Source organism: Corvus cornix, chromosome 6 (assembly GCF_000738735.6).
Source record: "Corvus cornix cornix isolate S_Up_H32 chromosome 6, ASM73873v5, whole genome shotgun sequence".
NCBI lineage: Eukaryota > Metazoa > Chordata > Aves > Passeriformes > Corvidae > Corvus > Corvus cornix.
In genome coordinates, this window is record NC_046336.1 from 21,559,158 (window position 1) to 21,587,002 (window position 27,845).

At 37.4% G+C, this 27,845-nt stretch overlaps 1 protein-coding gene across 8 annotated transcripts in view; it reads left to right on the forward strand.

Annotated features, from left to right (window-relative positions):
- KAT6B (lysine acetyltransferase 6B) overlaps positions 1 to 27,845 on the forward strand; it is a 111,160-nt gene that overhangs the window by 76,874 nt on the left and 6,441 nt on the right. For all 8 annotated transcript variants that reach the window (XM_010412452.4, XM_010412444.4, XM_010412437.4 and 5 more), the window contains 4 exons: positions 1,512 to 1,605; positions 24,184 to 24,415; positions 26,182 to 26,341; positions 26,943 to 27,209. In XM_010412452.4, the coding sequence (XP_010410754.3) occupies positions 1,512 to 1,605; positions 24,184 to 24,415; positions 26,182 to 26,341; positions 26,943 to 27,209 (753 nt within the window). The remainder of the gene's footprint in view (positions 1 to 1,511; positions 1,606 to 24,183; positions 24,416 to 26,181; positions 26,342 to 26,942; positions 27,210 to 27,845) is intronic.

Consider the following 27,845-nt stretch of genomic DNA (forward strand, 5'->3'; position numbering starts at 1 on the left):
TTGCTGGCCATGCTGTGTGCATTGGTGTAGGTGCACCTGAGCTGAGCTATTCAATCCTGCTGCCTTTTTGGGGGGAGCAGCTCTAATTCCTGTGTGACCATTCTAGGTGTTTCCATGGTTTCTAACACATCAATAACCCTTGTATCCTTGCTGCCACATGGATCTCCATGTCCTACCTTTACTGAGGTGGCAGAGTGAAGGATTTCACTAGCACACCATCCCTCAAACAATGGATACGTTTTCTTCCTCCACTTTACTCCTGTTGCTTTTGGCCAGTCTGTGTGGATCACAATGGGATCTGATGATCACAAATGTTATCACCACCAAAACTTAGGGAAAAATCTTCATCTCAAATTATTGCATGTCATCTTTCCATGTCTCCCCCTCCTTTTTTTTTTGAAAGAATGTGTGTGTTTGCTTATGCTGGCAGAAATGCTCTGGCTTATCTTACCTGGTTATGAATGTGTTGCCAGGATGTGGACTTCTTACTAGCATTAATCTTGAGAGTGTGGGAAGCCTGTACAGAGAAAATACTTAACCATACTGTAGAAACTAAGAAACCTTGTGAAATATGGCTTGGGTATCTGATGGAATATTTGGGAATGAAAGTACTGGCATGTGATCCTGTCATGTCATCACTGGTCTAGTGTCATTTTGTGTGGAGGCTGAAATGATAGCTGGTGTCTTAAACTGTATGTGTGTTTACCACAACTCCTTGTCAGTTATACTGACCTTGATATTTCTGGTTGCTTTGGTCCCTCAAAACTGCTTATTGCTGATTTTTGGGGTGTAATCTTTTAAAGGTAACAAAGCTGTTCCTTCTTATCAATAAATTGGAAAGATCCTATAAACTTCTATATTTAGAACAGGTTCCTAATCTTAGCTTCTGTTGTCTTAAACAATCAGTGTAATATTTGCCTCCATTGCTTGTATGACTTCATTCTGTCTGAAGGCTTTTGTTTCTGAGCTTTCTGCCTTGATTTGGGTTCAGGTTATAAGCATCTAGCTTTGAAAATGTTAGTATGCTTCAAGTATAACTTCTTAGTTCTGCACATATGGGGTTCCCCTCACTCTGACCACATAGTCAGAGAAGACAAAGATGAAAACCTGCAGGCACTTAGTGTAGCAATTATAGAAAATAAAACTTCACCATGTGTATGGCTATTGTATTCCACGTTTATATCCTTGAGAGAATGGTCAGTGAAGCATGAAAATATTTCCCTCTTCTTACTGTCTTCCTCCTTTACAGCATTTAAACTTTATTATGCTGTTCAGACAATGTATTTAATTTTTAAGATGCCAAGTGGTTAACTAATTTAAAAATATTCTGAAGGGTATGTTTGATACTTCTTTCTTAAAATTAGGTATTAACATGGAATTATTTGACTTTGGTACTGAACCCATACATCTGTTCACCTTATTGGGATATTTTACAAGGACAGTAGCAGGTGCAGGCAGTTGCCCACTTCAGCAGTGCTTTGACATACTTGATCTGTTTCTCCTTCCCACAGGAAAAGCTTTGCCAGCAGAAGTACAATGTCTCCTGCATAATGATCATGCCCCAATACCAAAGGCAAGGATTTGGAAGGTTTCTCATTGATTTCAGTAAGTGAAATGTTTTATTTACACTTGTGATCCAAGGAGCTGATGACTGTTATATGAAAATGTAACATATGAAACTTTATTTAACTCACTTTGTTGTTTTTATCAATAGATAATGGGATTTCTGTTTATATTTACATAGAATAGAAAAGCTCCCTGAAGTGAAAAACTTAGTGCTGCTCTGTTATTGTACTCGAGGAAATTGAGAATGGATCTCTCGGCAGTAATACTAGCTTACAAAGCTATTACCCTGAATGAATTGTCTAAATTGCTTTCCATTTTGCTTTGCTCATTAGTATAAGAGGAGGCAATTATTTGTGATTATAACTAAGAAGGTGTTAGTCCAAGGCATTCTCTCCATTCTAATATTTCTAGCTTGTATCTTCTTTTAGCTAAAAAAAAAAAAAAGCTTTAATTGAAGAATTGCCCCATGGAAGAAACGTATTTTGGTTTTTGTGTTCATCACTTTCTTAGTGAGAATTGTTACCAGAAAGAGTGTAGGTGTTCATGGCTTTACATGTACTTGCTTTTTCATTTTGCTGAGCTGTCTGACCTGTTAGAAAGCTTCAGGCACACTTGTTTAAATATAGATTTGTTATTCCCCAAATCTTTAAGGTGCAGTGGAACTCCAAACAAAATCATCTAAGGAAACTTCTCAGTTGAGTGTCCTCATTACTACTGAATCCAGCTTTCTACTGTAATTTAGAGGGAGAATGATAAGGAGTTAGTGTATATTGTATGTGGTTGCTTTTCACTATTATGTTTTATAAAGCACTGTAGAATTACATGACAGTAGAGATGGTTCAGATAATAGGATTCCTGCCCTGAAGGTGTATGCAAGAACATTAAAATGCAAATAATAATACATTGCAGTATAACAGCAGGACAAAGACAATAATTTGTAACTGTAGAGTTTTCAAGTTCTGTGTCTTGTGGTGTTTTACCCAGCATGACTGTGCGAGAGTGTATAAAGATACTTAGTATGTCCCATCATTGTATGGCTTTATAAACAGCCTTCACTATACCCTTGTGAGTTAGGTAAAAATGGTTCTGGACCACTTAATCCACCACTGAAATGTAGCTGTCACTGGAGTGGAACACAGCAGCTGTTCCATTGTGTGCCTTCTGCAACCTTTTAGCAAGGCTGTGAGATGTACCCCATATTTCTGGATCTGTGGAGAGAACTTTAAGCTTATTTAGGTAGAAATTGGCCCTGTTTTACGATTAGAATCCTTTTTTTGCAAAAGGAGATGAGGAACTCTTAAGTGGGCACTGGTAAGTGCTTCCAGGCTTTTCCTTTGTTTGCTACTCTGTGGTGTGTGTCTCTCTCAAAAAAAAAAAGCACTCTCAACAAATGTTATTCTGGTTGAGTTTGCAATAGTTATAAATACAAAACTGATGGCAGAGCCATGAAACCCAAGGATTCCACAGAAGGTCGGGGTATGAGTATGCTGTGTCTCTCTGGATATGTGCTCTATTACTGTGTCTTGTGTTGCTTTATCTGGGAAAATTGATAGGGTGTTCTGGCCTTCTTGTCCTTCTGGAAAAATCTGGAAGCACATGGGGTTGTTTGAATCACTAGGTTTTATGTGATAACTTGCTTGGAGCTTACCTGCTGCTCTTCTTAGGCCTTCCCTCTTTGCAGACGTGTTCAGATCACAGGTATGGGCTGCAGCTGTATAAACTGGGCATAAACCAGAGACCACCTTTAGCTTCTGCTGTGGCTAACAGACTGCCCACTTCATGAGCACCCAGGGAGTCCTTTAGTACTTTTCCACAGTGCTTTCCCTTTGTTTTCTGGACAGAGGTTCCCTTAACCAACTGGGAATCAGACTGTTTCATTTGCCAACAGGGCGAAGAACCAAGAGATGACTGAGAAAGTCTGGCTCTGTACTGTGAGTAAGGTGCAAACTACCTGAAAGGTAGTGAGGGAACTGCTTGTGGCTGTTTTACCCTTGATGTAGAAAGGAAGGGAAAACGTTCAAGGCTAGTTTTCCTATGTTGTATTTGTATCTTTTTTCAAGAGAGAGGCTGAATGCCATTAAATGGGGCATAGCTTCATCTGAATTAGTGACCCCAAAATCTGTCTTTGTACAGGAAAACCCTTCAAAATTAATTATTTACTCTTTTTCTTGGAATTTTATGTGTTTCTGCCTTCTATATTGTGACTAACTGCCATCTTCTTTGTGCTTTACTCCTTCTGTTCACTTGTGGTCTCCAGAGTATAAATTGTTCTAGCTGGTCTGAGAAGGTATGATATAAACACCACTTCTCCTCCCCCCCCCCCAGTTATTATTCTAAACTTGAACAGACCAAGTTTATCATAGTTTAAAGCATTCTTTGCCAGTGACATTATCTAGGCTGTCATGTTCTCATAAAGTCATAGCAAGATAAATTTTATGCTCTGAATGTTAAGTCTTCATTTGTTATGTGGATAATGCTTGTAAACTGCCCTATTTTGAAATCTGTGAAGCAGTCACTGGTACTTGTCTTTTTTTATAACAGTAACCAGAACAGTTTTTAGACTATAATAATAAAAACGTAACTGAGCAAGTAATTTTCAGAAAATGATAGTTACAAACCACAAAAGGGAAGGTTTTAAGAACTGTGTGCAAGCAGTTGACTGCTCACATTATTTTGTATATATCTAGGCACTTGATAGGCTGGAAGGAACACAGCCTTTAAGCCACTACATGACTTCTGCTTTGTCAGCAGTCTGCTGAAAATTTAGTTTGTGGTAAAAATTTGATTCTTCTTTTGGTAATGCTGCTCAAATGCTGAAATGCATTTGTTTGTTCAGATTATGATGCATTCTTTTGTCCTGAACTAATTTAATCTTCACAGATGAGTTTTATATGGTCATGCTATAACTACCCAGCGAAAATAAATTCTTTAATTTTGCTAAAGGAAAAATAGGTGTTTGTCTTCTGACCACTGATTTTTGTTTTTTTCAACTTAACATTTTCCTAACTACATTTAAATTTACCTGTATTTCTTATTCAAACTGGTAATAGCAGTATTTCTTACTCTGTAGACAGCAGTATATGGTCTGTCTCTTCAGGAATCTATAATCTCACCTATGGGAAAGAAGATTTTTTAAAAGAGGAAATTAACTCTTGTGAGAAGCTGGTGTGGTGTAAAATGCCTGAGTTTGCTAGTCTGATTGTCTTCAGCAATAATTTCATTTCTAGTTTTCTGTATGTCATTCATCATTTAAATAGAAATGATGTTGTTAAAACCAAAAATACATGCTCTGAATCTGTTTTTAAAGCCTGGTAAGACCTTTTTTTTTTTACTTGTAGGAAAGTTGGAGATTTTGACTGTGATAGAACTTTGTTGGGCTGTTTAGAAATTGAAAAAAGTTTAGATACAAATATTTTATTGAATGGTTAAGCTGTTGATTTTTAAAATTGAAGACTTGATACTGAGTCATTTTGCTGAGTTCACTCTATGACAATCAGTTTAACCTGTTTTATTTTCTTGAAGCATGTCATACTGAAGATAAAATGGTTTGCATGAAGTCTGCACTTTGTTTACACTAAGTATGCTTTATTAAATACTATTTTATAATGGTTGATTTTTCACATAGGGATAGGGAACCTGATTTTTACTTGGAGTGTGCTAACATAAAAAGCATTTCCTGAAAATGAATAGGAGTTTTAATTTGCTTATTATATTTATACCTTCCTGCCTTTTACAGGACTGAAAGTTCCTGCCAAACTTTTTGGGTTTGGGCTGTTTGTTTTGTTTCACTTCCTTGTTGTTCTTGTATTCCGTGGGGTTTACTGAATTGTGATTACAGGGTTTTTACCTGAGGGAGAGTAATTGAATTCTGCATCCATCTTTTGTATTTGCTGTAAATAAAGTTTTTGGGCAAGTAGAGTCCAGCTGAAGTTGATCCAGAAATAAACCAGAGAGCAGGCTTTGTGTAAGAGCCCATTCTGGGTTTGTTTCATTTTGAGTCCTTTTGCAGTGATACACAGCTATCATTTCTGTCTCAAAGATTACATGTACTTGCCTTTGGGTGAGCCTTTGTATGTCCTCTGTCAGTTCAGCCTGTACTGCTGCTGTGGTTTGGACAGTACAAGCACTGAAGCTATGGTGTTGTAGCTTCTCTCTGTGCAGACACTTTCCTTTTATAAACTTTAGCAGCTTCTCTATACAAGACATTTTTCTTTGCTTTCCTGATTTGAGCTCTTGCAAAGCCTGGAATCTTCATATGCTTTCTATTTGTGTTCATTAGATTGCAGTGCCAGAACATACTAGTATTTCTTTATTTGGCATATCTAACACGGAGTTCAGTATTACTAGAATGAAGTACAGCAGTATTTAATATTTGCTTTCTGTAAGTTTAAAGTCGTCTTTTGATTCATACTTTTTCACAAAGCTCATCTTGTCACAGTCCCATATTTCTGTGTACTGGATTGCAAATTCCATGCTGGAGGCCTAGCCAGCAGTTGGAAGAAAAGAAATGCATGTGACTGTTAGGATAAACCTTTCCAACTGTGCTGGCTAGGATGTTGACAGTTCATTTGCATTACAGTAATAACTGGGCTTAATGCTGAGGAGCAAAGTCCTTGATAGCCTTTTGTTATTTATCTTGAGGATGTTTCTGGTCCAACTGATTGTAGCAGTTTCTTCCTCCCCTTCAGAATTCCTTGTTTTTATTTGGTTATCTGTTCATTGTGAAATTATTATTCTTGCTCAAGAGATGAAACATATCTTAAGGATGCTGGGATTCTGTTTGGGCTAAATACATTCTTTGTTTTGTGGGGTTTTGAGTTTTTTTGGTTCATTTGTCTGAATGTGTGGGAAAGTCAATGCTGACTTTTTAAACTTTCCTATCACTTACTGCATGCAGTTTGAAAAGGCTGGATTTTTTTTTCCCATAGCTTGACTTAACTCCTGATTCTCCTTTAGGATGTGTAGCTCAGATTTTTTGTGAGAAAACCATAACAGAGAAAGGCAATTCAAGTCTGGTAGTGGAAGAAACAAATAGAATTTATATTACCTGAGGACTTTTATTCTGATGTAGGAAAATCGGCTCTGTTAAATGTCCTCATTTCCCCAGATCTGGTGTCTGTTTCTTGGTCAAGTGGTTGTTTTTGTTTCTTGTTCCATCCAAACAGGTGAGTAAATCTTCCAAGTCCTGATTTGCAGAAGCAGCAGAGTAACAGCAGTAACAGCACTTGTGCAACAGCTAAGGTATAGCACCAGGGAAGGCAAGTTTCCAAAGGATGAGAGGAACAAAAAAAATTTGCTGTACAAGTAAGGGAAAGCTGTTAATGAAAAATTATTTCTTTCCTTCTAAATGCTTTTCCATGAGCAACTATCAGAGCCACTGATAAAGGAGGTCGGTACCATTACTGATATTTTTGAATTGGTAACCGAGAAAGAGAGATCCACTCTTTTGCTCAGTTAGTGGCAACATTCATTAGCCTACATTGCTTCTCAATAGTGTTTGCTTGCTGTTTACAGCTTTGAAGAACTTGTCTGAAGATCTGGAACTAAAGCCTGTTTCTTTGCTCTCAGTTCTAATCCTGTCGTCTTGACTTCGAATACCTACAATCACTTGTTCACATGTAACCAGTTAGGGGCTTTTGAGCACAAAAGCTGAATCAGTGAAATATGCTGGGCTGAAAGTGTGTGGGGAGTAAGTACAGATGTCCTCAAAAGTATTTGTTATACATGATCCTGTATGCGCTTTCCTTGAGGAGTGAGGGGTGGTGATGGGGCACTGAATAGGCAAAAAGAGGATGCATAGCTTTGTAAAGTGCATTCTTGAATTCCTTCCAGTTTGCGCTTGTTACAGAAGATCTGCATCTCTCTATGGAAATGTGGAAGATGTTCACTGCTTAGTGCCCAGTCATGCAGAAGTGGTAAGCATTGTGTATTGAGTCCAGAGAACTGCTTTAGGCAGAGAAGTTTTCTGTCCCACAAGTGTCTACAGGTAGCATAACCCTGTACTGATGAGAATGGAGACAGTGTGTTTATTTCTTATGGCCAGCAGTTTTGAGATACTTTTGAAACAAGCCAAAAAAACTGCACTGCATGAAACCTAGTTTAGTCTTCAGGCACGGTTTAAGGAGACCGAAAAGGATGAGATTTTCTTCTGGTGTTTGGGACAATTTTGTTCTTCCATCAATTTGTTAAAGAGCTGGTCTAGCCTGCAAAATCAATGATTCTGTCGAAGGAAAGAGTTTTGGTTTCTGGTTAGCTTGAAGATGAGCATGCAGCTCAAAAATAAAAGTCTTATTTTTTGATATGTTCAGTTCAAGTAGCATTTACTCTTCTAGGATCAGCTAGTTATTTCCAACTTCCTTGTGGCTCCTGTACTTGAAAAGCTCTGTCTTCTGGTACAGACAAAAGGTTATTTTTGATTGAAAGTAACAGTTCCTCTTAGACAATTTTGGGCTTAGTTTTCTCACTTGTGTGCATTACTGTGTCTTGGTTTTTTGCAGTATCTTCAGAAGGAGTCATGGTTGAGCATTCCATGGCTAGTTGAAGTTTGGACAGTGATCTCTTCTTCTAGTTTCATCTTCCAAAGTGGCTTTGTGGTGCTTTAATGCATCAAGAAGGTTTGAAAATGTTGCTGTGCCAAACGATCTATTTTATAACTCACTTATCTGTGGTTCTTACTGTAGTGTTTCTAGGCTTTCTGCTTTAACAGCAAATTAGGCTACTCCTTTGTGGAAACCTGAAAAGCAGTGATTTTTTTTTGTGAAGTACTGTGTTTGTGCAGCCATCCAAAAAAATCTAAATGAGCAAAACTTAAAACTAGTAATGGACTAACATGTAGCCTCTCATTTAGGGCAACATATTGCTGGTAAGATACTAGCATTTGGGAAAATGTCAACCTGTTTGGAAGATGAATGACTTTTAAAATACAAAAAACTGTGTTGGAAATAAGCGGTGGAATAGAGTTAAAATGCTGCCTCAGCTTTTACAGGGCCTCTGAAAAAGTAGTATATCAGTAAAGGAAGAGCCTCTGAAAAGGTGACAGACTTTCTTGATTGAAGTGCATTCATTTTTTGGTAGGAAGCTGGAATGAGGAAAATGAGCAAAAACTATTACAGTACGGAAATGGTGTTATTTCTTCCTTAAAGCATACTTGAAAATGGAAACAATGGCAAACTAATAACAGAAAAGTGCTGTGAGGGCAAAAGAGAGCAGAAGTAATGAAAATGTGTTTTTCTTCTTCATTATGGTGAATTCATGCAGTTTATTAGCTTTGTGTAGCCTTACTTGGTGGTAAGTACCTGTGCAGACTTCTCCTAAAGTATCATGTTAAAGAGGGGGTAACTGATTAAAAACTATTCAGATGGAAACAAGACATAGATCTTGAACTGAGGAAACTTGTGTTCTTTTAATAATTCATGAATTGACTTCTGGAAAACAAAACAAATTCAAAAAAATGTAAAGGTGGATGATGTAATGAAACAAATGTATTAGGAGAGATCAGAGGAAGTGTGCTCACGTGTTGCCTGTAAGTTCTGGTACTCTTATGGAAGTACTGGGAACCCACTGTCTGATACCTGCCTGCAGTTTAGAGCCAGGCCTAAGGTGCAGGAGGCTTTAAGTGGTTGGATCTACTTGTGTGGTATGTGTTCATATAACATTGCTAGTCTTAATCTCTTTATGAGAAATAATTTGTTGGCCAAAATGTAATATTTTGGAAAACCTACTTTAAGAAAATCAAAAGGATTTTTTTTTAATCAAAAATGAAGTAGAAATAGCATTTGAAAAAATTAGGGTGTCTGCAGAATCATGAGCACATTTTGTAAATGCCTCTTACATGGTTCTTCTCTGAAATCTGGTGTTAAGATGTTTTACAGTTTGCTCTAACAAATACTGAAATATACCAGAAATATAATCTAGGAATAGACACACTTTTTAAGAGAGTTGTTCACAGTCATGCGTTGCTGTGGTCTGTGAACAGAATTGAGGTGGGGATGAAGTGGGACCATGGGGTTATTTTTTAAGATAAAATTTATTTCAACTAAGAGCATTTCAGCATTCTCACATTCCAATCCTGAAAGTACAGCTTTGTTACTGCTGGGGGTTTGGCAAACAGCGGAGAGTGAAAATGCGAGACCAAGGGTGAAGAGGAGCAGTTTGGTTTTTTTAATAGGCTTTATTGGAAAGGTGTATTCTCAAACTACACTTACAAAGAGTTAAGGATCTGTGTAAAGCAGGCCTGTTTCATTTATTAAATGTGGTGGCCCATGTTGAATCGTTCTGTGTTGTGGGGTGTTTTACTCTTGACTGACTGACTTGTGTACCCCAGTACAGAATACTGTGTCGGTCTTCTCATTGTTTTGTGGTGGTGTTTACAGATGCACTGTGTCCAAATGAAAGGTCGAATTACCTGCTTTATCTTTTCTTTTTCTTTTTTTTCCCTTTAGGAATGAATTTAAAGTGTCTGTGGTGGCTGTGAATTTGTGAGGGAGCCTGACTGCTGCTGCTTATTTTCTGTTCTTTTCGTGATGATTGATTATGTTGCTGACCCCAAGGCTTGAGTTTGGCCTCTCCTAAATAACTAATAAGAAGCATTCTGTCAAGCTGAGATTTAGATGAGGGGGGAATGAAGATGGATTTTGAATTAAGCTTAGTTGACTTAAGATTATTCCAAGAAAATCAGCCTCTTGGGATTTATTGGCATCACTTTTATATAGCTTAAAGACACTGTACATTTATCAGAATTGCAAAAAAAAGCAGACATGTCACTTCAGATACAGAAGCTAAGGCTATTTTAACTGAAGAGCATCTGTATTCCAGATATCATTGAAAACAGTGAAAAGGCAAGGCTAAACATGGTAAGAATGACAGCAAGTATTTGTTGGACAAAGCTGTATTTATGGGGCGTTAGTGAACGTGGAAAGCCATCTGTTGAAGACTGGTAGCTGAAAACAGATTTTAATTAAGTAACGCATTTTTAATGATTAAAATTTTTATAGAGGATAAGGTAAGGGAGGAAACCAGAAATTGTCTGAGTTGGCAGGGCTCAGGTTAGGAAAGCCAAAGCCATGATAAAGTTAAATCTGGCTGGGGTCATTAAGTGCAACAGGAAAATCTATAGGTACATTCGTGATAAGAGGAAGAACAGGGAAAATGTGAGCCCTGTCTGGAAGGAAATGGAGGACCTGGTTACACGGGATATGAAGAAGACTGAGGTGTACTCCATGACTTTTTTGCTTTGGTCTTCAGCAATGAGAGCTCCAACCACAAGGCAGGAGAAGGCAAAGGCCTGTCACCCTGTTGTTAAGGCACAGAGAGAACCTTGAGGCCTTCTTAACAGATGTCTTGTTTCCAGTGCCAGTATTTTATCAGTCAGTTCTACCTTCTTTTAAAGAATTTTATTTTTGCTTTGTTTACTGCTGGTTTGAGTCACAGTAGATATTTAGCAGATTGCTGTGTCTTGGACTCAGCTTTTTGAAGTGTGCTGTAATAGATACATTTGTGTTTGATGCACACACTTTCTTATGCAATTTCTGTATATGTTGACTGACCAGGTATTACCATCAAATTTAATAATAACCTTCATCATCTGTTGTGTTTTCTTTTTTCTTCTAAATCTTACTTGGTTAATTCCCTGTTATACAGAATGTTTTAGCAGAGCAAATGAACAGCAGTGACATTTTGCTGCTCCCTTCAGACAAATGCAGCTTGTGTCTTTTGTTGTATCTTACGAAGTATGTGTGTCATGACCACTGACCTGAGCAAACACAGTACTTGCAGTGATTTCTTAGATGTGTCTTTTGGCTTCTCAGTATTTAACTCCCTGTTTCACTTTTGTTCATGTTGTTTAGTACTACTAGGCTATCGTTTGTAGGTATGAATAAAATAATGATAGGAAAAGCTCTTGGGCTCTGGAACTTTATCTACTCTAAAACTGTTAAAACCATCCCTGATACAGTTTTGGTCTAGGGCATCTGTCACTTTCCAAGTGTGATAACAATCTTCCTGAGCCATGAGTCTGGGAGAATTATGTTAACAGCCAGGTTAACACTCCAGCTGAGTGTCAGAGCTTAATGCTATGGACGCCATCTGTCTGTGCTGGTTGGCCCCAGTGCCATGTAAAGATTCTCAGCATATTCAGTGTACTTGTTATATTAGGCATAGACTCCTAGGTCCACCTTCCTGTCTTGTCAGTTGGTTGCTGTAGAGGTACATAGATCCTGTAAGAAGGCGAGCAGGTAATATTGTCTAATGAGCACATGAGATACATTTTCAACCCAGTATTCATGTGCTGTCAGCATTAAACATGGGAAGGTAAAGGCAGTTCCTAAAGGGAATTCATTCAATAGTTACAATTGTATAAACAATTTACTGCTCAGTGTCATTTATTGAATAGTTTTTAAAACGTAAATTTAAATAACTTAAATTATTGCTCATAAAATCAAGAACAATATAGTGTTGTTAATGATCTTCTAAACTACTTAACCTACTGACAAATTTATTCATCCAATTGGTATTCAAGATTGGTGCCCTTTGCACATACAAGTCTTGCTTTTAAGGGTACTTCAGTTCTCTTTCTCTTGCTTATGCTTTCACTCTGCTTATAAGTAGTCCACTTCATACACAGAACCTCCACTCAAGGGGTTTGCTGGCAACTGGCACAGGTAAAATAAGTGTTAGCAAATTAATTCACTCAAAGGGTGCCTTTTGTAGGTCCAACTGTAATGCAGTCATCTTTACCTTTCCTTTCCTTCATGAAGGGCATTTGTTTAGCCCTAACCTCTTCTGTGAAGCTTTCTGTAGAGGAACTAAAGGTTTTGGGCCTCCTGTGTTAGGTTTACTTGAGGATGTGGAGAGGAATGAGAGCTGGCATTATTTCTTGTAACAATAATGAGAGAATCTTTGGCTTACTCTGTTCATCATGAAGAAAGCTTTTCTTTACTCTGACAAAGAAAAGAGAATGTAGCAGGTTGTTCACTGATCTGAGCATCTCAAGTTACAGCTAGTCCTTTTTTTTTTTTTTTTAATAGTGTTTGTGTGCATCTTGGGATTGGGGTCCTTTGAAGCTATTTCAAAAGTGCTTTCAAAGAGGGTACCAACACCTATTTAAGGTCCTCTATCTTTGACCTTCTTCCCATTGACATAGATAAGAATAGTTCAGAGGCACCCAGAATAGTTATGGAAAAAAATGGTAACGTGAATTACAGTTTTAGGAATTTTAAGTCTTAATAAGCTCACACTTTTCACCCTATGTATTTCTGCCTTCCACTCATGGTCATACCTCTCAACTTGCAATGTTGAGCTGACCTTATCTGTATTGAGCTGTCCTGTCTGAAAACTCAGCTGGTTTGATATTTCTGACTACCCTTTTGGACCTGTGTCTTCACAACTTGTTCATATAATATCAAAACAAAGGATGTGATGTTTTGTACAAAACAAAACAAATGTCTCTTAGGATAGCTTGAAATGGAAGGAAGGTTTGAAGTAATCTTCAGTTTAGATACTGGTGTATTATTAAAACAGTTGCTAGTACTTGCTGTTCTTTCAGATCTTTGGCTTGATACAGAACATTGCATGAAAACTCACGAGTTTTTCCCTTCCATATTAAAGAATTTATTTTACTTGGTTTTGTTTCAAACAAAACAAACTTTAATGGAAAAGTGCTTGATTCCATCTGCCTGAGTCTGGTAATTAATTTGTGAGGAATGGCCTTTAAGGAGATGGAGAACTCAGAACATAATGAGGGTAATGGCTCACTGGTTGTTTCTTTTGTTCTGGATAGATTCTCATGAATGTGTTTTCTTCTGACACAAATATTAACAATATTATAATATAATATTATATATATAATATATAATATAAATATATATATTTTATATATATATATATTAAATAGGAGTTGAATAGTGCTAATTATGTAACGGTTCTATTCTGAGCAGAAGCTATTGCACAGGACCTTCCACAAAACTCTGATTTGGGAGTAGGGGTCTCTGAGAAGTAGATTTTTAAGCTGTTTCCAGCTCCCAGCAGTAGTTGAATTTTGCTGTGACTCTCCTGTCTGCTCATGGTTTTCATCTGTTTTGGCATCGTTCAAGTGTGTATCTGGAAGTCTTTCACAAGTACCTTGATTATGTTTTCTGTGGAAGAGTTACTTCAGTGGTGCTATGTGTGGAATTGTATGTAAATGTTGGTATGTGTGATTGTGATGTGCGTACTTACATATGAACCTGAGATTGACAGGTTTAAGTTACACAGTGCATAGTAAAAAGCTGTTATCCTTATAAATCAGACTGAAGTCCAGAATGTTAGTGTTACTTAGTTATATGGTGTTACTTTCTCATTTTGCAGATTAGTGTAGATGTAGTTCTTAAAAGACTTCTGTGGTGAAGTCTACATTAGTCTAAAATTGTGGAAATATCAGTAGACTAAAATTTCTTTCTCTGATCTGAACAAACCTGCTTCTATTTGACTCCATTTGCATGACATTAGTACACTGTTCCTACCCCTTTGTTGCCCTCCAGCAGCTCTTGCAAGTGGTGATGTTTTTGGTCTGACTTCACTGGCAGATAGACTAGATCAGTGGACTTGATTGCTGACTGCTTAACAACATGATGATATTAATAACCAATGTGATCCAAATTCTTGATTACAGGTATTGTTGCTCTAATTTGTTCAGAGGACATATTTGTGCAAGATATAATACTATCTGATAGAAAAACAGTGTTTAAAATGTGCTGAAATGCATCTAGAATATTAATATAAAAGCACAGACATCTTGAACACTTCCCAACCTTTGTCTGGATACAAATTTGTAGAAGTGCTCCCCAAGATGAATCCTTCCTAATAGGAGTATATGCTGACTTCTTGGTGAAGTTTCTTATAATTGTCTATCTTAACACTTCACAGAGAGATCCATACTTGGTTTAAGTGTTCTTTCACTTTTTGTAAGAATAGAAAAAGATGCAAATGTAATGACCCTTGCTGTAAACTCAGTACACTGTAAAATACAATAGAATATTGGTATTAGTTTCTTGTAGTGAGCAATATTTAGACTAAATAGCAAAAAGTGGAACAAGATACTGCAATTAAAGCATGTGATAGTGGTTAAGGAGAAATACAACAGATTTGTTTCCTAATTAATTTTGAGCTTTTTGGAGTGTAGCATAGAAGGAGGGAGCATATTGATGGATCCTGAGTTCAGAAAGTGATTGAACTTTGTAACAAACAGGTGGATAGCACCAATGACAGACACATGCAAAAACCTCACAATTAATGGAACAGTTGGCCCAGACTCAGTTGTCCTGAGGGTCAGAGAGCTGTTAGGAGTTGACACAAGTAAAAGGGTGCTGTGTCACAGGCATCAGTTGGAATGACCACACTGGCACATCAGAAATTAATTTAGACAGCTCTTCTAGGGGAATAAATAGCCATCCTGGTCTTGGGCTTGGAGAATGGGATTTTTAAGAGATAATGTGATTGGAGTGGGCAGGGGAAGGGGGCCCTCTTGTGTTGCATTTGAGATCCCATTATTCCAATTTCTCATGTCCTGTAGATAAAAAGGAGGAATTAGAAGACTGTACTTTGTTCTTGAGCTATAACCTCATGGGGGTTACAGACATGCAGGGGGTAGCTCATAAGACTGGACTGCTGCAATAGATGTATCCCAGTCTCTTCAGGGACAGGCAGGGAAGCCAAGGAGAGGAGGTTGTGCTCTACCTAGAGGAATTACTTGGGAGCATGGTTCTCTGCTGTGGAATGGGTCATAGGCCTGTCAAGCCTGTATGTTGCAGAATCAGAGGACAGGGAAGCAGCCATTAATACTGTAGTGGGCATTTGTTATACACAGCCTGATCAAGAAAAGGGAAGAGGATGAACCTTCCAAGCAGCTAGGTGATATGTGCTAGTGAAAGGGCTTTTTTCCCAAGGACTATTTGAAACTGCTCTGCAAGGACAGCAGGATACTTGGGACAGTATTTAGAGACAGATTTTGGAAGGACCTGCTAGGGCAAATGCTTTGCATTTGGCAGCCCAGGCTGTAGTGGCTGGGAGATAGTAGGGTTTCAGATCCTGAGAGAAATTAGGAGGACAACTATGAGGCTAAGGTCCAGAATTTTATCTTGTTTAAAGAACTGCTAAGTGGTGTCCTCCAAGAGGTTTGCTGTGAAGAGCAAAGGATCACAGGACATGTTGATCTCTGGAGACAGTTTCCTTAGACTGCAAAAATGACTTATTCTAATGTTCATGACAATAGCAGGCATGATAGTAAGCCTGCTAGGCTGCAGGGAGAGTTCCTGACTTTCGCAAAACCAAAATCTACAAAAGGCACTGGTATTGCTTACCATCTGCAGCAATGTTAAGCCAAAGCTTGGTTGGAGTTGAAACTGAGGGAAGTGGAGAGTAACAAAATGTGGAGAGCTCTTAGAAGTATGTGGACAGCCAAAGGAAAAGTAAGCAGAATATGGCCCTGCTGGTGAATGGAATAAGCATGGCGTGACAACAAAGGGGTGTGGTGTGGATCTCAGAAGGGATCTGAGGTACTCTGTACTTTCTTTGCCTTGACTTTTCTTGATAGGACCTTCTCAGGTGGCACAGAATTTAAGCAGCAGAGTGAGATGCCATCTTCGCTAGAGGAAGATTAAATTACAGAGTACTTAAGTAAAATGGTGACATTCACCCTAGGGAACTGGCTGACATGACTCCAACACCTCTCTGTCTTTGAGAAGTCAAGGCAGTTGGGAACATCCTCAATAACTGAAGGATGACAGATGTTACATGAATCTTCAAGAAACTCAAGGAAGATGAATGAGTGCAATAAATGGTTTTGTATCATCATGATATTACAAAGGTTATAGAGCTTATGACTTACTCTAAATCACATCACTTAGGTCTGTATATGTTCTGTCTACAGGTATTTCCATATGTGCTATCTTCTGAAACTTGGTTGTTGGCATTACATTACCTCATGGAAGGAGAACTTTGGAAGTAAACTTCAGGAAGTTTGGAAGTAAAGTGCTGTCAGCAGGCTGTCGTTTAAGCACTGTCTTGCATAGGTGCATTTTGAACTGGACTTGATAATGTGGTACTTAACACTGGCAGCTTTTCTCAAGCCTATTTATAGGATCAGTGGTGTTTTCCTATTGTTATTATAGCTGAACAGGTCCAGAAAGATGAAATGGAGTTTGGTTATGCATTGACCACAATTCTGTGTAGCTGTTGAAAGCAATTTGATTGCGGTGGCCTTCGTGCATGGCTGGAGAGCAAGCTTGTCCTTTAGAATGGCACATTGTGTCTCTGCTGTCTATATTGTCCTTGATTGAGTTCAGCCATTTACAGCTCGCTGCTGAATACCAGCACATACCAATAACATGTCTTGTAGGCAGAGGGAAGCTGCTGACACTTCACCTCTTTATGACTTGCTGTATGTTGTAGCAGCTCAGTAGCTGTTTCATGACTGACAACCTGACACTTGTTCTAAGCTATGTCATTCCTGTTTGTGAGTTGAAACCTGATTTTTAAACGGCCTTTTTATGCAGGCTAGGCTTGAGCAAGTTTGGAACTATTTAAGTTTGCTGTTTTGTTTTGCTGTGAGGCAAATTACAGTGGCAAAAGAGATTCCATGTTGGAAGCCACATTAACAGATTTGAATTTGCTTCTTCATATGGTCTGTTCCTCCCCCTGATTCTCAGTCATTACATATTACAAGCATACAGTCTGTTTTTCCGGGTTTAAAAATGATTGGAAGATTACTCAGATATGATAACACAATCTTTATTTTGTGGGTATTTTAATATTTAAGCAGTAAATTAAGGGTTTTGCAATGATACTTCTCTTAAATTTTGATCCTTCGTACTTTAACAGGTGGAGACTCAATTTCTTCCATGTAAATGAAGTAAAGATTCCCAATACAGAAAAATAGAAATTTTTCTCTTTAAAGGTGCCATGATGATGCTCATGTAATTTTACTAGGACACATGGAAGATGATAGCAAAAAGGAAATCTTTATTATGTTCAGCAGGGTTACATCAAGGTGGCTTCTTCTTGTGCTTTTTAGGCTGAGTCCTCTCTTGTTCAAAGGCTAGTAGTAGGTTAATAGCCACTGACAGGGTTACTCCTGAAAGACTCAGGAGTTATTCTGGTCCAGGGACCTTTGCTGTATTGCATTTTCTGTATGGCTCTTATCTCTGTAAGAGTTGCTCCTATTGCACAGCTACGTGTGTTATGTTTATTAATATTTCTGTGAATGTGAAGGTATGAAACAAGATGTAACTCTGTAATGAGTTTTTGCAGTGAAGCAAAGCTCTCATTTTCCATTGGTGTGGTTCTGTTTTTGAAAGACTATTTGGTTGCAGCTTTTCTTTAAGGTAAAAGCTAATCTTATCTGTAGATATTTTAAGAAAAGTGGAGATACAGGTTTGAATTACAAAATTTGAGTGGAAAGTTGTGTTCTTTAGAACAACTATGCTAATCCAAGATAAGGGCTGGAATACTCTGGTAGGACACAGTTTAAAGATATTTGTCTTTCTGCTGTTTCTTTTGTAAAGTGGGCTCTGTCTCAATTACAAGAATATAACAGACTTTCTTTACTAGCATTTGTAACTTTCTTGTTCGGAGAGATTGATATGATTGATTTCCTAGAAAGTGATATTGACCATGACTTCTTAAACAAGATCAGAACTATGTTTGTCTCCAGTGTGTGATGTGATTGATACATAAGACATAAAACTGTTTCCTTGATCACAGGCTCTCAGATAAAATACTTTTCAAATTTACAGTGTAAACTGTTATTTCCAGATTTTTTGTAGCAGACAAAAAAATGTGTTCTAGCTAAGAAGTAGGACTCATTAATCCCTACCCTTGGGGTCCACTTTGAAGACTGTTTGTTTTGGTTTTTAGCCTCCATACGTGAAAAGCAAATATGTGGATTTGTTGCTAGTAGCATAGGAGAAAGAAATTGCAGTTCCTAAGTACTTGTCCAGGGACAGAATGAGATTCAGTACTCTGTTTTCCATTCAGGTACATTTTTGCTGATTCTGTTTCCTGCTGAAGACAATGTGATGCACTGATACTTCAGAACAATAGTTGAACACCATACATGATGTCCTCAAAAGAGTGAAGTGCCTCTCTTTGTGGTACTGTTCTCAAAGAACCTGCTTGTCTGTTAGCAATGAATTTCAAGGAGTGAAGGAATTGTGTTAGATCAGCACAGTCTCCATGGAATATGGCACTGTTGTTTGTGGTGAGGTTGCGATGTCAGATACTCCCTTAAGGGAGCACATGGGTAATAGAACACAGGAAATTATACTAGAGTTTCAGCTAGTGGCATCTTCTGGAGAATACAGTGTTGAAGCTGCCTCAGGATGTTCTGGATGGATTATATTCTGGCTATGTGGAATTTCCAGTAAAATGTATAACTGTACTGCCTAGTGGAGAAGGCAAGAAATGTTGTGATCCTTTCATAAAAGGATGAGTGATACAAGCCAACTATAACCCTCCATTTCACATTGTTAGAAGCTACTCAGCTATAGTTATTTATTTTCCAAAGTGTGAGTGCTAACTGACTGACTGTTGTTTGCTCTTAAGCTAAACAAAGTAATCTTTGTATTTAATAATAAAATACAGCATTTCTAGGACTGTTCTAGGTGGTTTTAAAATAGAAATAGTAAATATAATTACATCAAAAATAATTGTTCAAACTTTAATATTAGCGAAGTTCCCTAGCTTCTCAGGTGAATGGGAAACCACGAAGTCTTCATTCAATCCTGTGCAATATGCATACTACAGTTTGGCTGTTGCTGTGTGTAACTGAGCCACAATGTGACCATGCTGTCTTGGGTGAACACAAGCAAGTGTAATTCAAACACCTACATCCAGTTTGCAAGTTGGGTTTTTTGGTTTGCTTGAATCAAGATTAATTCCTGAGCTTACTGAAAGCCTAATGGCTTTATAATGATTGTGGTCAGTGTTAATTGCACTCAAGGAAACTGAACATTTCAATCTAGATGTCTGTTCTTTGACTATTCATCAGAAATTATGGATGTGAGGGTGGCTGACCACTGGAACAGGTTGCCTGGAGAGGTTGTGGAGTCTTCTGTCCTGGAGATGTTCAAAAGGTGTCAGGACACAGTCCTGAGTAATGTGCTCTAGGGGATCCTGCCTGAGCAGGGAGGTTGGCCTAGATGACCTCCAGTGGTCCCTTCCAACCTTAACTATTCTGTGAAATGAAATGGTAAATTGATTTCTTCATTGCTATAGAGAGCACTCAGATCGCAGGAGTGTCTTCAAAAAAATCTTCAAACTTCATTTGACTTCCTTCTGTCAGCTTTAGTTTGTTCATTTGGTCCTTCCCAGTATACCACTTGTTCAATGTTTTTGTTTGCTGCTGCTTTGTATTCCACTGGCCTCTGTGCAGTCTGCATCTCTATTGTCTTACACCTTTGAAGGCTAGCCTGCATTTGTTACCATGTTAAGAGCAAAAGGACAAGTGTATTCCTTCAACAGATGATAAAAAAAATCAATTCAGCTGTCTCAAGCTAAATTTAAAACTGTGTTGAGATTTATGCTTAATATTATAAAGCTGAGGTAGTGATGTTTAGAAGTGTGTGTGGTAAGGAAAGAAGGATGTGTCTTGGGGATTTGCAGAGACTTAATGAAATAGCTGCTTATGGCAGTTTGTAACTTGAAGTATGCATAAAACTGTTTTCATGCCATAGGAGTGAAAGGGGGCTGATGTGATCCTGGTTTGTAGAAGATTTTCAGGAGAGAGCTGGTGAGATACAAGTCTGTTCACCTCACAGCAGCAGACATGACAATAAATTCCTGCTGGTAAACACACAAGTAAATGCAGCGAATGCAGGAGGAAGATGGACTCTGCACTGCTTGCAGAAGGAAGTGATACTTAACATATCTTACCAAGTTCTTAAAAAATTCCAATAAGTATGGACATTAAGATCATCTAGTTGGTTCCAATTATTTGGATGAAGCCAGACTGATTCTGTTTGCCAGTTTCAATGTGTCCCTTGGATTTCTCTGTTGGCCACTGTCCTGCTATCAAGCTAGACCTCTGATTTCATGCTATTTAACTTGTTTGAAGATATAGAACCAAGCATAATAAAATCAGTAGTTAACTAAAGAAAGTTTCTGGAGACTGACACAGATGTATTAAAGTTTCTGTTCTCACATAAGTGTGTTGTGGATTCTGTAGCTATTTCAGGGGTATTACTAGGAATGCTGTAGATTGAAATTACAAGATAATTACAAGTCAGTTTGTTTAAATGTTTTAATGCCTAATTATCGCCTTAATTTGTGTTGAAGGCATAGAATTTATGTATGTTATACTAACTTTCCCTTTCTCAGATTGCATTTCTTCTAATTGTTTCAAATCTTGGATAAGATGAAACCTTAGTGATTCTGGGGAGGTTTGTGTGACAGAAATCAAAGGCTGTAAATCGCATTTGGTGCGTTGCTTCGTCGTGGAGGATAGAGATAAGGCAAGAAATAAAAATAACTAATGGTATTTTGGCTGTTGAATTTTGTGATACTATCACTCTATGCCCAGAAGATAAGATAGAAGACTCTTTGTTCTTGATTAGGTCTTACATTTTGTTGTGGTTTTCTTTTTTTGTGTAGCATACAGTTTGACTTGTTTACTCTTGGGGGTGAGTGGTGAGGAGCTCTGTTTTGTTCTGTGAGTGTTGCTATTGTTCATAATCTGATATCAAAAATTATATCTTACGGAAGTTCTTTGAGGTTGCCACTTGGAGGCTATCCATTATTAAAATTAGGTCGACACAGTGAGATTGCAGGTATCTGTTTAACGGGGGCATATGGTGCTCATTTCAGATGCTTCAGGGTAGATACACAAGCTACCAAAATCAGTGGTTTTTATTTACCTGCAACTCTTAGATCAATTACTTGGCATCTCTTCAGTAAGTTTAATTTAATAGGTGTCATTCAAATCACAGAATCTGTTGAGAGACTTTCTAGTCAGTGTGTGCTACATGTAACTGAGACTGTTACCTCTGATTTATATTTTTGATCCTCTAGAATGTGAGTATCTTGGAAAAGCATAGGTTATATTTTAGAAAGGTAGGGAAAGAATACTGACAGACGTTACTGCTGTGCAGGTAAAGTTTCTCCACTTTAATGTAGAGTGAAAATGAGCACTAAGAACTAGTCTTTAAATCCCCAGACACAGGAAAGGTACAATGAGCCAGGATGTACTAGTAAAACTCTAAAGGTACTTGTGGTTGCCTAACTAATGATTCCAAACTTTTGTTTGGATAGCAGTTTCTTATTCAGCTTCATAATATGTTTACCAAGAAATTATAGGTGCAGCCCCCTTATCTATGAGGAAAATGAAAGTAGAGGAAGAATTTTTGTCAAAGTAACTTCAAAGTGTAGTGAAATGCAAGAATGAAATCTAGGTCTTGCAAATACCCTACACTTTCTATTAGTGCCCAAGACTGCTTGAATGTGAAGTTGGTAGTGTAAACTGTAAAGTTACTTGAAGCAGCTCTAAGTTCTCCTCATTTTTAAAATCTAGGTTATTCTCCCTCTCTTTTCCTGTGTTGAGACTTCCGTCACTACTTCTCCTACCGCAGGTTTGCATGGTTTTTTTTATGGGCAGTGTCATCTTAGTATAAAATTTGGTTTTGTGTGTTGTACACAAGCTGATCCAGAATTCTTTCTTGATACAAGTGAAGCTTTGTTTAAAATTAAGCAGAACAGGCTATACACTGTAGTTCTGCTTTTGTGCAGCTGGAATTAAAGCAACAATTCTCTACCTTCAAATTATTGAAGATGCACTGTGGCGTTGAATGTGAAATTTGATGTTTCCTGTCAACAGTAGCTGCATGTAGTACCAAGATGTACTAAAATGTATCATCTAGTTATAAAAAAGTTTAATATGCTGCAATTTTAAATGTTAAAATACCTTCACTTCCTTAATTTTTATGGTAGTGTTCCTTCTGTAAAACAAAATAAATTTACTTGCTGAGTTTCTGGTGGTACCATGCAGATGTAGGCAGGCTTCATGTAGCTCTGTAGAGGTAGGCAGATGTGAGATGGTATGCTGAAGCTCTGGCATTTTATCACAAATCATGCTAATCGATATGAAAGGCACACTACTTATTTCAGTATCTATGTTGTGATCACTTGAAATGTTGTAGGATGTCTGCTTTTCTATATAAATTTCTTTATGTAAACTGGTGATTAGACTACGATGCATATATGTGTATGTTTCTTCTAAATTCTGTTGTGGACCTTTTCTGTTTTATCTGAGGAAGGGAAGACCAGTGTTTCAGGCAGAGTAAATATACATATATTTATGTGTGTATTTTGTGGTTTTATCTAAGAAAAATACCTCTGTGTGTGTATGGTTTGTATATGGTAGACCATACAGCAAAATGAGGAAACAGCCACTGCTTCTCTTAAACCTGGATGTTAATCATACACTTTTAATTTATAGCTAATTTGATCAGGAGTAACTTTTTGAAGAGGTTAGTAGGATTTGTTTAACGAACATGACATGACTGTGCTAGATATGTTTTAAATCAGTCTTTGAAAAATAAGAGTTTGAAAAATTTGAGGGAGGAAAAAAGTATTTAAGAATATTGGAAGGTGCAAGAACTGTATATTTTGGTGGATTCGAATTGACTTTGAGTAATGTAATTCCATAAACATAATGTCTGTGTATGGTGGAGTAAGCATTTTGTAAGCCTGGTTGTTTAAGGCCTGTGTGTTGGCAGTTTTTATAAAGGCACAATGCAGAATATGTATTGTGGAGGGATGAATGACTGTGAAAGAATACCTTTCCTTAATTGTGGGTTTTTTCTCTATACTGAAATAGTTTTACTGGTGGCATCTTCTGTTATCTCCAAGCAGGCATATTCTACTCTAAATAGTAAAATCCTCTTAAAGGTGAAGAGTTAAAAGGGACTTACAACATACATAGAATATAAAATGAAGGTGGTATACTGTGTAATAGTGGATCTGTTACTGTTTTGAAGACTGCAAGCAGGAATTATGTGAATGTTCTTAAATATGAATTAAGGGAGATTATTTTTTAATTATTTCTCCTAACTAATTCTCTAAATAATTCATCTTGTGAATTATGTTACCTCCAAAATACAACTTCTAGCTGTTTAATCAAAAACTTATGTCACTTGGGGCTTCTTGAAGAAAAATGACGTAACTGATATTACCCATGATACCTGCTCTTGAGATTCTTTGGAATATTTTTGGCTTCAGTGATGTAACTCAGGTGTAAAAGTTTCTCAAAAGGCCAGAGAGTTGTAGTTCTAAAGGAGAACATGCATGATGGGACCTGTTCCAAAACATGTTGGCTTTTCCCTCTTGTCCTTGCCTTGCAATTAGAGTTTTTGGTTAATATTTGATTCTCATAACATAAGATCTGAGTCACTCGCAAGGATTTGATCTTTTCCTATGTCACTATAATGATGAAAATTCATCTCTTTTGTGGAGAGGATTTCTGTAATTGCAAGAGTTTTCAGTAGTTGAATCAGTCATGCTGATGTTTTGTATTAATTCCAGCTTTCTTAAGGGCTAGTTAAAATTCCTTGCTTTTGTTATCTCCATAAGGTATCCTGTTTATTTTTATTCTAGGCTATTTACTTTCTAGAAGAGAGGGTCAAGCAGGATCCCCTGAAAAGCCATTGTCCGATCTGGGTCGTCTCTCATACTTGGCTTATTGGAAAAGTGTCATATTGGAATACCTGAACTGCCACCATGAAAAACAAATCAGCATCAAAGGAATGAGCCGAGCTACTGGAATGTGTCCGCATGATATTGCCACAACCTTGCAGCAACATAGCATGATAGATAAAAGAGAAGATAGGTCAGTGAATCTTGTAAACATTTTTTTAAAATACTGAGACAAAACATTCTCTACTTCCAAAACAGTTGATGTGAAAAATGTCTGTGGAAAAGTTTGACTGTAAAATGAGTAATAACCATCTTATTGTAGAAGTCAGTACAGATGGGTCTTACATAAAGAGCTTTTCTTCCTGATGATTTTTTGGATGCTCTTTCATGTTAATGGTTATTGGAAGTATGTGGCCAGCTCGAAACATTTTCAGTTAAGAATTTTGTTTCATTCAGTATGATCTTCCCTTAGTGTTCCCAGCTCTTGCTGTGCAAATATTTTGCTTTGAATACTAGTGAGAGAAAAATTTGTCTTTGTGGGTGGCAGTCTCTCTTTCCACACCCCCTCTTTCAATCATTGCTGAATTCATGTAAACCATGGGATCAGATCAGCTCTATGTGAAGTGCTCCTGCTCAAGGTACTGGTAATGCAAGTTTCTATTTAATGTTACAATCAATGTTGAAAGTCAGTGCACTGAGAAGGTGAGTTCTTGTTTTGTGAATATCTTCTTTCTTAATGATTTTGATGGATATTTTAGAACTTAACTGGGTTGTTGTTCTTGTTTGGTCTGTTTCTTTCCATAAAATGTCTTAAATGACTTTCAATGGTGTTTGTGTTTCTGAAGATGATCTTAATTCTTTCTGGATATTCCAATCATAGAAACTTTATAATTAAGCAAAGCTGCCTTTCAAACACTGGCTTGCCAAAAAGTAAAATTAAAATCAGGAAAAGTTCAGCCTCAGTAACTTTTATGTGTCCCAGTACTAGTGTTCAAAGCCAGTAATTTTTGAGCCAGTAAGAATGCAAGTCTTCAAAAAGGAGATCAGCTTACAAGATGGTGTATGAGAGTAGGTAAGAGGAGCGCGGTCATTGCATTAAACCCTTAACTTTCTGGAGTACTTAGTTATGGACAACCTGAGGACAAATGTATTTTAAGGGAATTTTTTCTTTCATGTAGTAAAGTAGAAGTTTGTCACAATTCTGGGGAAAGGGTTCTGGATCTGATTTCTTTTTTAAACTTTGTTTTTCACTGAGAGAATATTGTTACTTAACCAACCTGATTTTTACCGCACTTGAAATTCTTGCTCATCTTTATTGTTTAAAATTGTATAGTTCTTTGTAACAGGGCAGCTTGGTGGGATATGTGCTAATAGATTAGCATACTGTGCTATTTTATTAGTCTTTACCTACTTTTGATATGCCACTTCATAGTAATTGGAAAGTCGTTTTGTACTTCATTAGCACAGGACTAAAGTACCTTTGTATGCTTCGTTAGAAAACCTGTGCTTCTGACTTGCTTTCTTGTCCCGTTAGCTTACGTCTCAGCTGTAACATTATGACTTTCTCACTCTTGACTTGATGATCCACAGTGATTTCTATCTGTGTTTGTATATAATATTAAAATTGGAAATTGTTCTGGCAGTGATTCAAGTGCCAACACTAAACCTCTTGAATTAGGTTTAGAGTAGTCAACTATAAAACCTTTACTTTCTCTCTGTTGCCCCAGTGATGGTTAATATTGAGCTTTCACTTCATAAACTATTGTTTCCTCACTTTTTCTCAGTGAACAGTCAGTAGTGTAAGCATGTTATCGCTGTGTGTCAGTTGGTATTTTTAGTTTGATGGATCCTTTTATTTACCCATCTTTTTTTCACAGGTTGTTTTGCAAAAGGGTTTCACCTGTAGAAAGGCTGTTTTAGGAGATCACTTTCTAAAAATTACTGTTTATTTGCTTGTAGATTTGTAATTATTAGAAGGGAAAAGCTGATTTCAAGTCATATGGAGAAACTGAAAGCGAATCCACGTATCAATGAAGTAGATCCTGAAAGCTTGAGATGGACTCCATTGTTAGTTTCTAATGCTGCAGTTTCTGAAGAAGAGAGGGAAGCAGAAAAGGAGGTAATATCAGAGACGTGTTCTGAATTTCTCTTCCTTTGGTTTTCATAATTTTGAATATTCAACATTAGACTGTCTTAAATAGAGCAGATTTAACTTTGACCACTCCATACTGATATTGTAATGCAGAATTTTTGGAATCTGTATAGCAACACATGGTAACTTTGGGGGGATGAATATGAAAACTTAAAATGTGAATCAGTTGTCGTGGAGCTGTATTTATCACTCTTGAGGTAGTCAAAGAGCATGTAATCAGATCAAATTTGGTGCAGAGCTCAGGGGCTGCACTGTCAATCGATTCTTTGTGTTCTCAACTTGCTCAAAGTGATCCAGTCAGTAGGCATGTAATGTAGTGCTAAAGGACTTAAATCAATTCGCTGCATCATTAATAGTGCTAAATATCCCATGAAATGCAATCTTCTTTGGTTTGTTATCTGTTAACTGTTGTAAAGGAACAACTAGATGATTCAGCTGAAATGTTGTTGCTAGGTTAGCCAGCAGTGCTAATCAGGGTTGACTTATTTTAACTATTTAGCTGAATGTAAAAGATACGGCTAAGTAAATGCTGTTTCGGTGACCTGTTATTTTAACCTCAACCCTTCAGGCTGAGCGTCTTATGGAACAAGCTAGCTGCTGGGAAAAGGAAGAGCAAGAAATATTCTCCACAAGAACTAATAGTAGGCAATCACCTGCAAAAGTACAATCTAAAAATAAATACTTGCGATCTCCAGAAAGTGTGGCAGTGGTGGGGGAGCGAGGGCAATCCACAGAACACTCTAAAGAAAGCAGTGAGGAGGATGGCGGGGATGAGAATCAACAGAGTTCACCTCCCCGGCTGACAAAGCCCCAGTCACTGGCCATGAAAAGAAAGGTGTGTTACTTCAGTGGTTTTGTGCAAAGTCACTTGTATCCGATTTCAATCAAATCGTTATCATCAAAATAACAATCTGGCTTTCTACAAACATTTGTTAGGCTGTTTTAATCCTTTTTGTGTTATTTGGACACTTAACTACTCCTCTCTTCTCCTTTATGCACTCCATCCCATTTTTTGTCTTTAGGATTTTTCACAGAACTATAAAATACTAGTGACATTAAAAAATCAGAATTTCCTGTTAATTTTTAAACTAGAGATTGCCCTCTGCTGTTTAGCATTGGTATTGGTTCAATATTTTAATGGTTCTTTCTTTTTTTGTATTAAGATGGAGTCCAGCTTGTGGGGTTTATCTTTTTATGGTTTTTTTGGGTTTTTTTTTTTTTTTTTTTTTATTATAGGAACTCCTAAAAGGGGCATAAAGTTTTCAAAAGAACTGCTGTTAAAACAAGAGGGTTTTTTTTACCCGTATTCTTCTAATTTAAATGTTAAATTCTGGTTACTGCCATGTTTTCGTAATTCTTAATTTCTTTGAAAAAATCAACTCTTTGAGTTGCTTAAATTAGTAAACTTAAGAATCCCAAAAATTTTAAAGCACTCAGCCTATGTATTGAAGTGTCTCTGGTGAGAATTAGG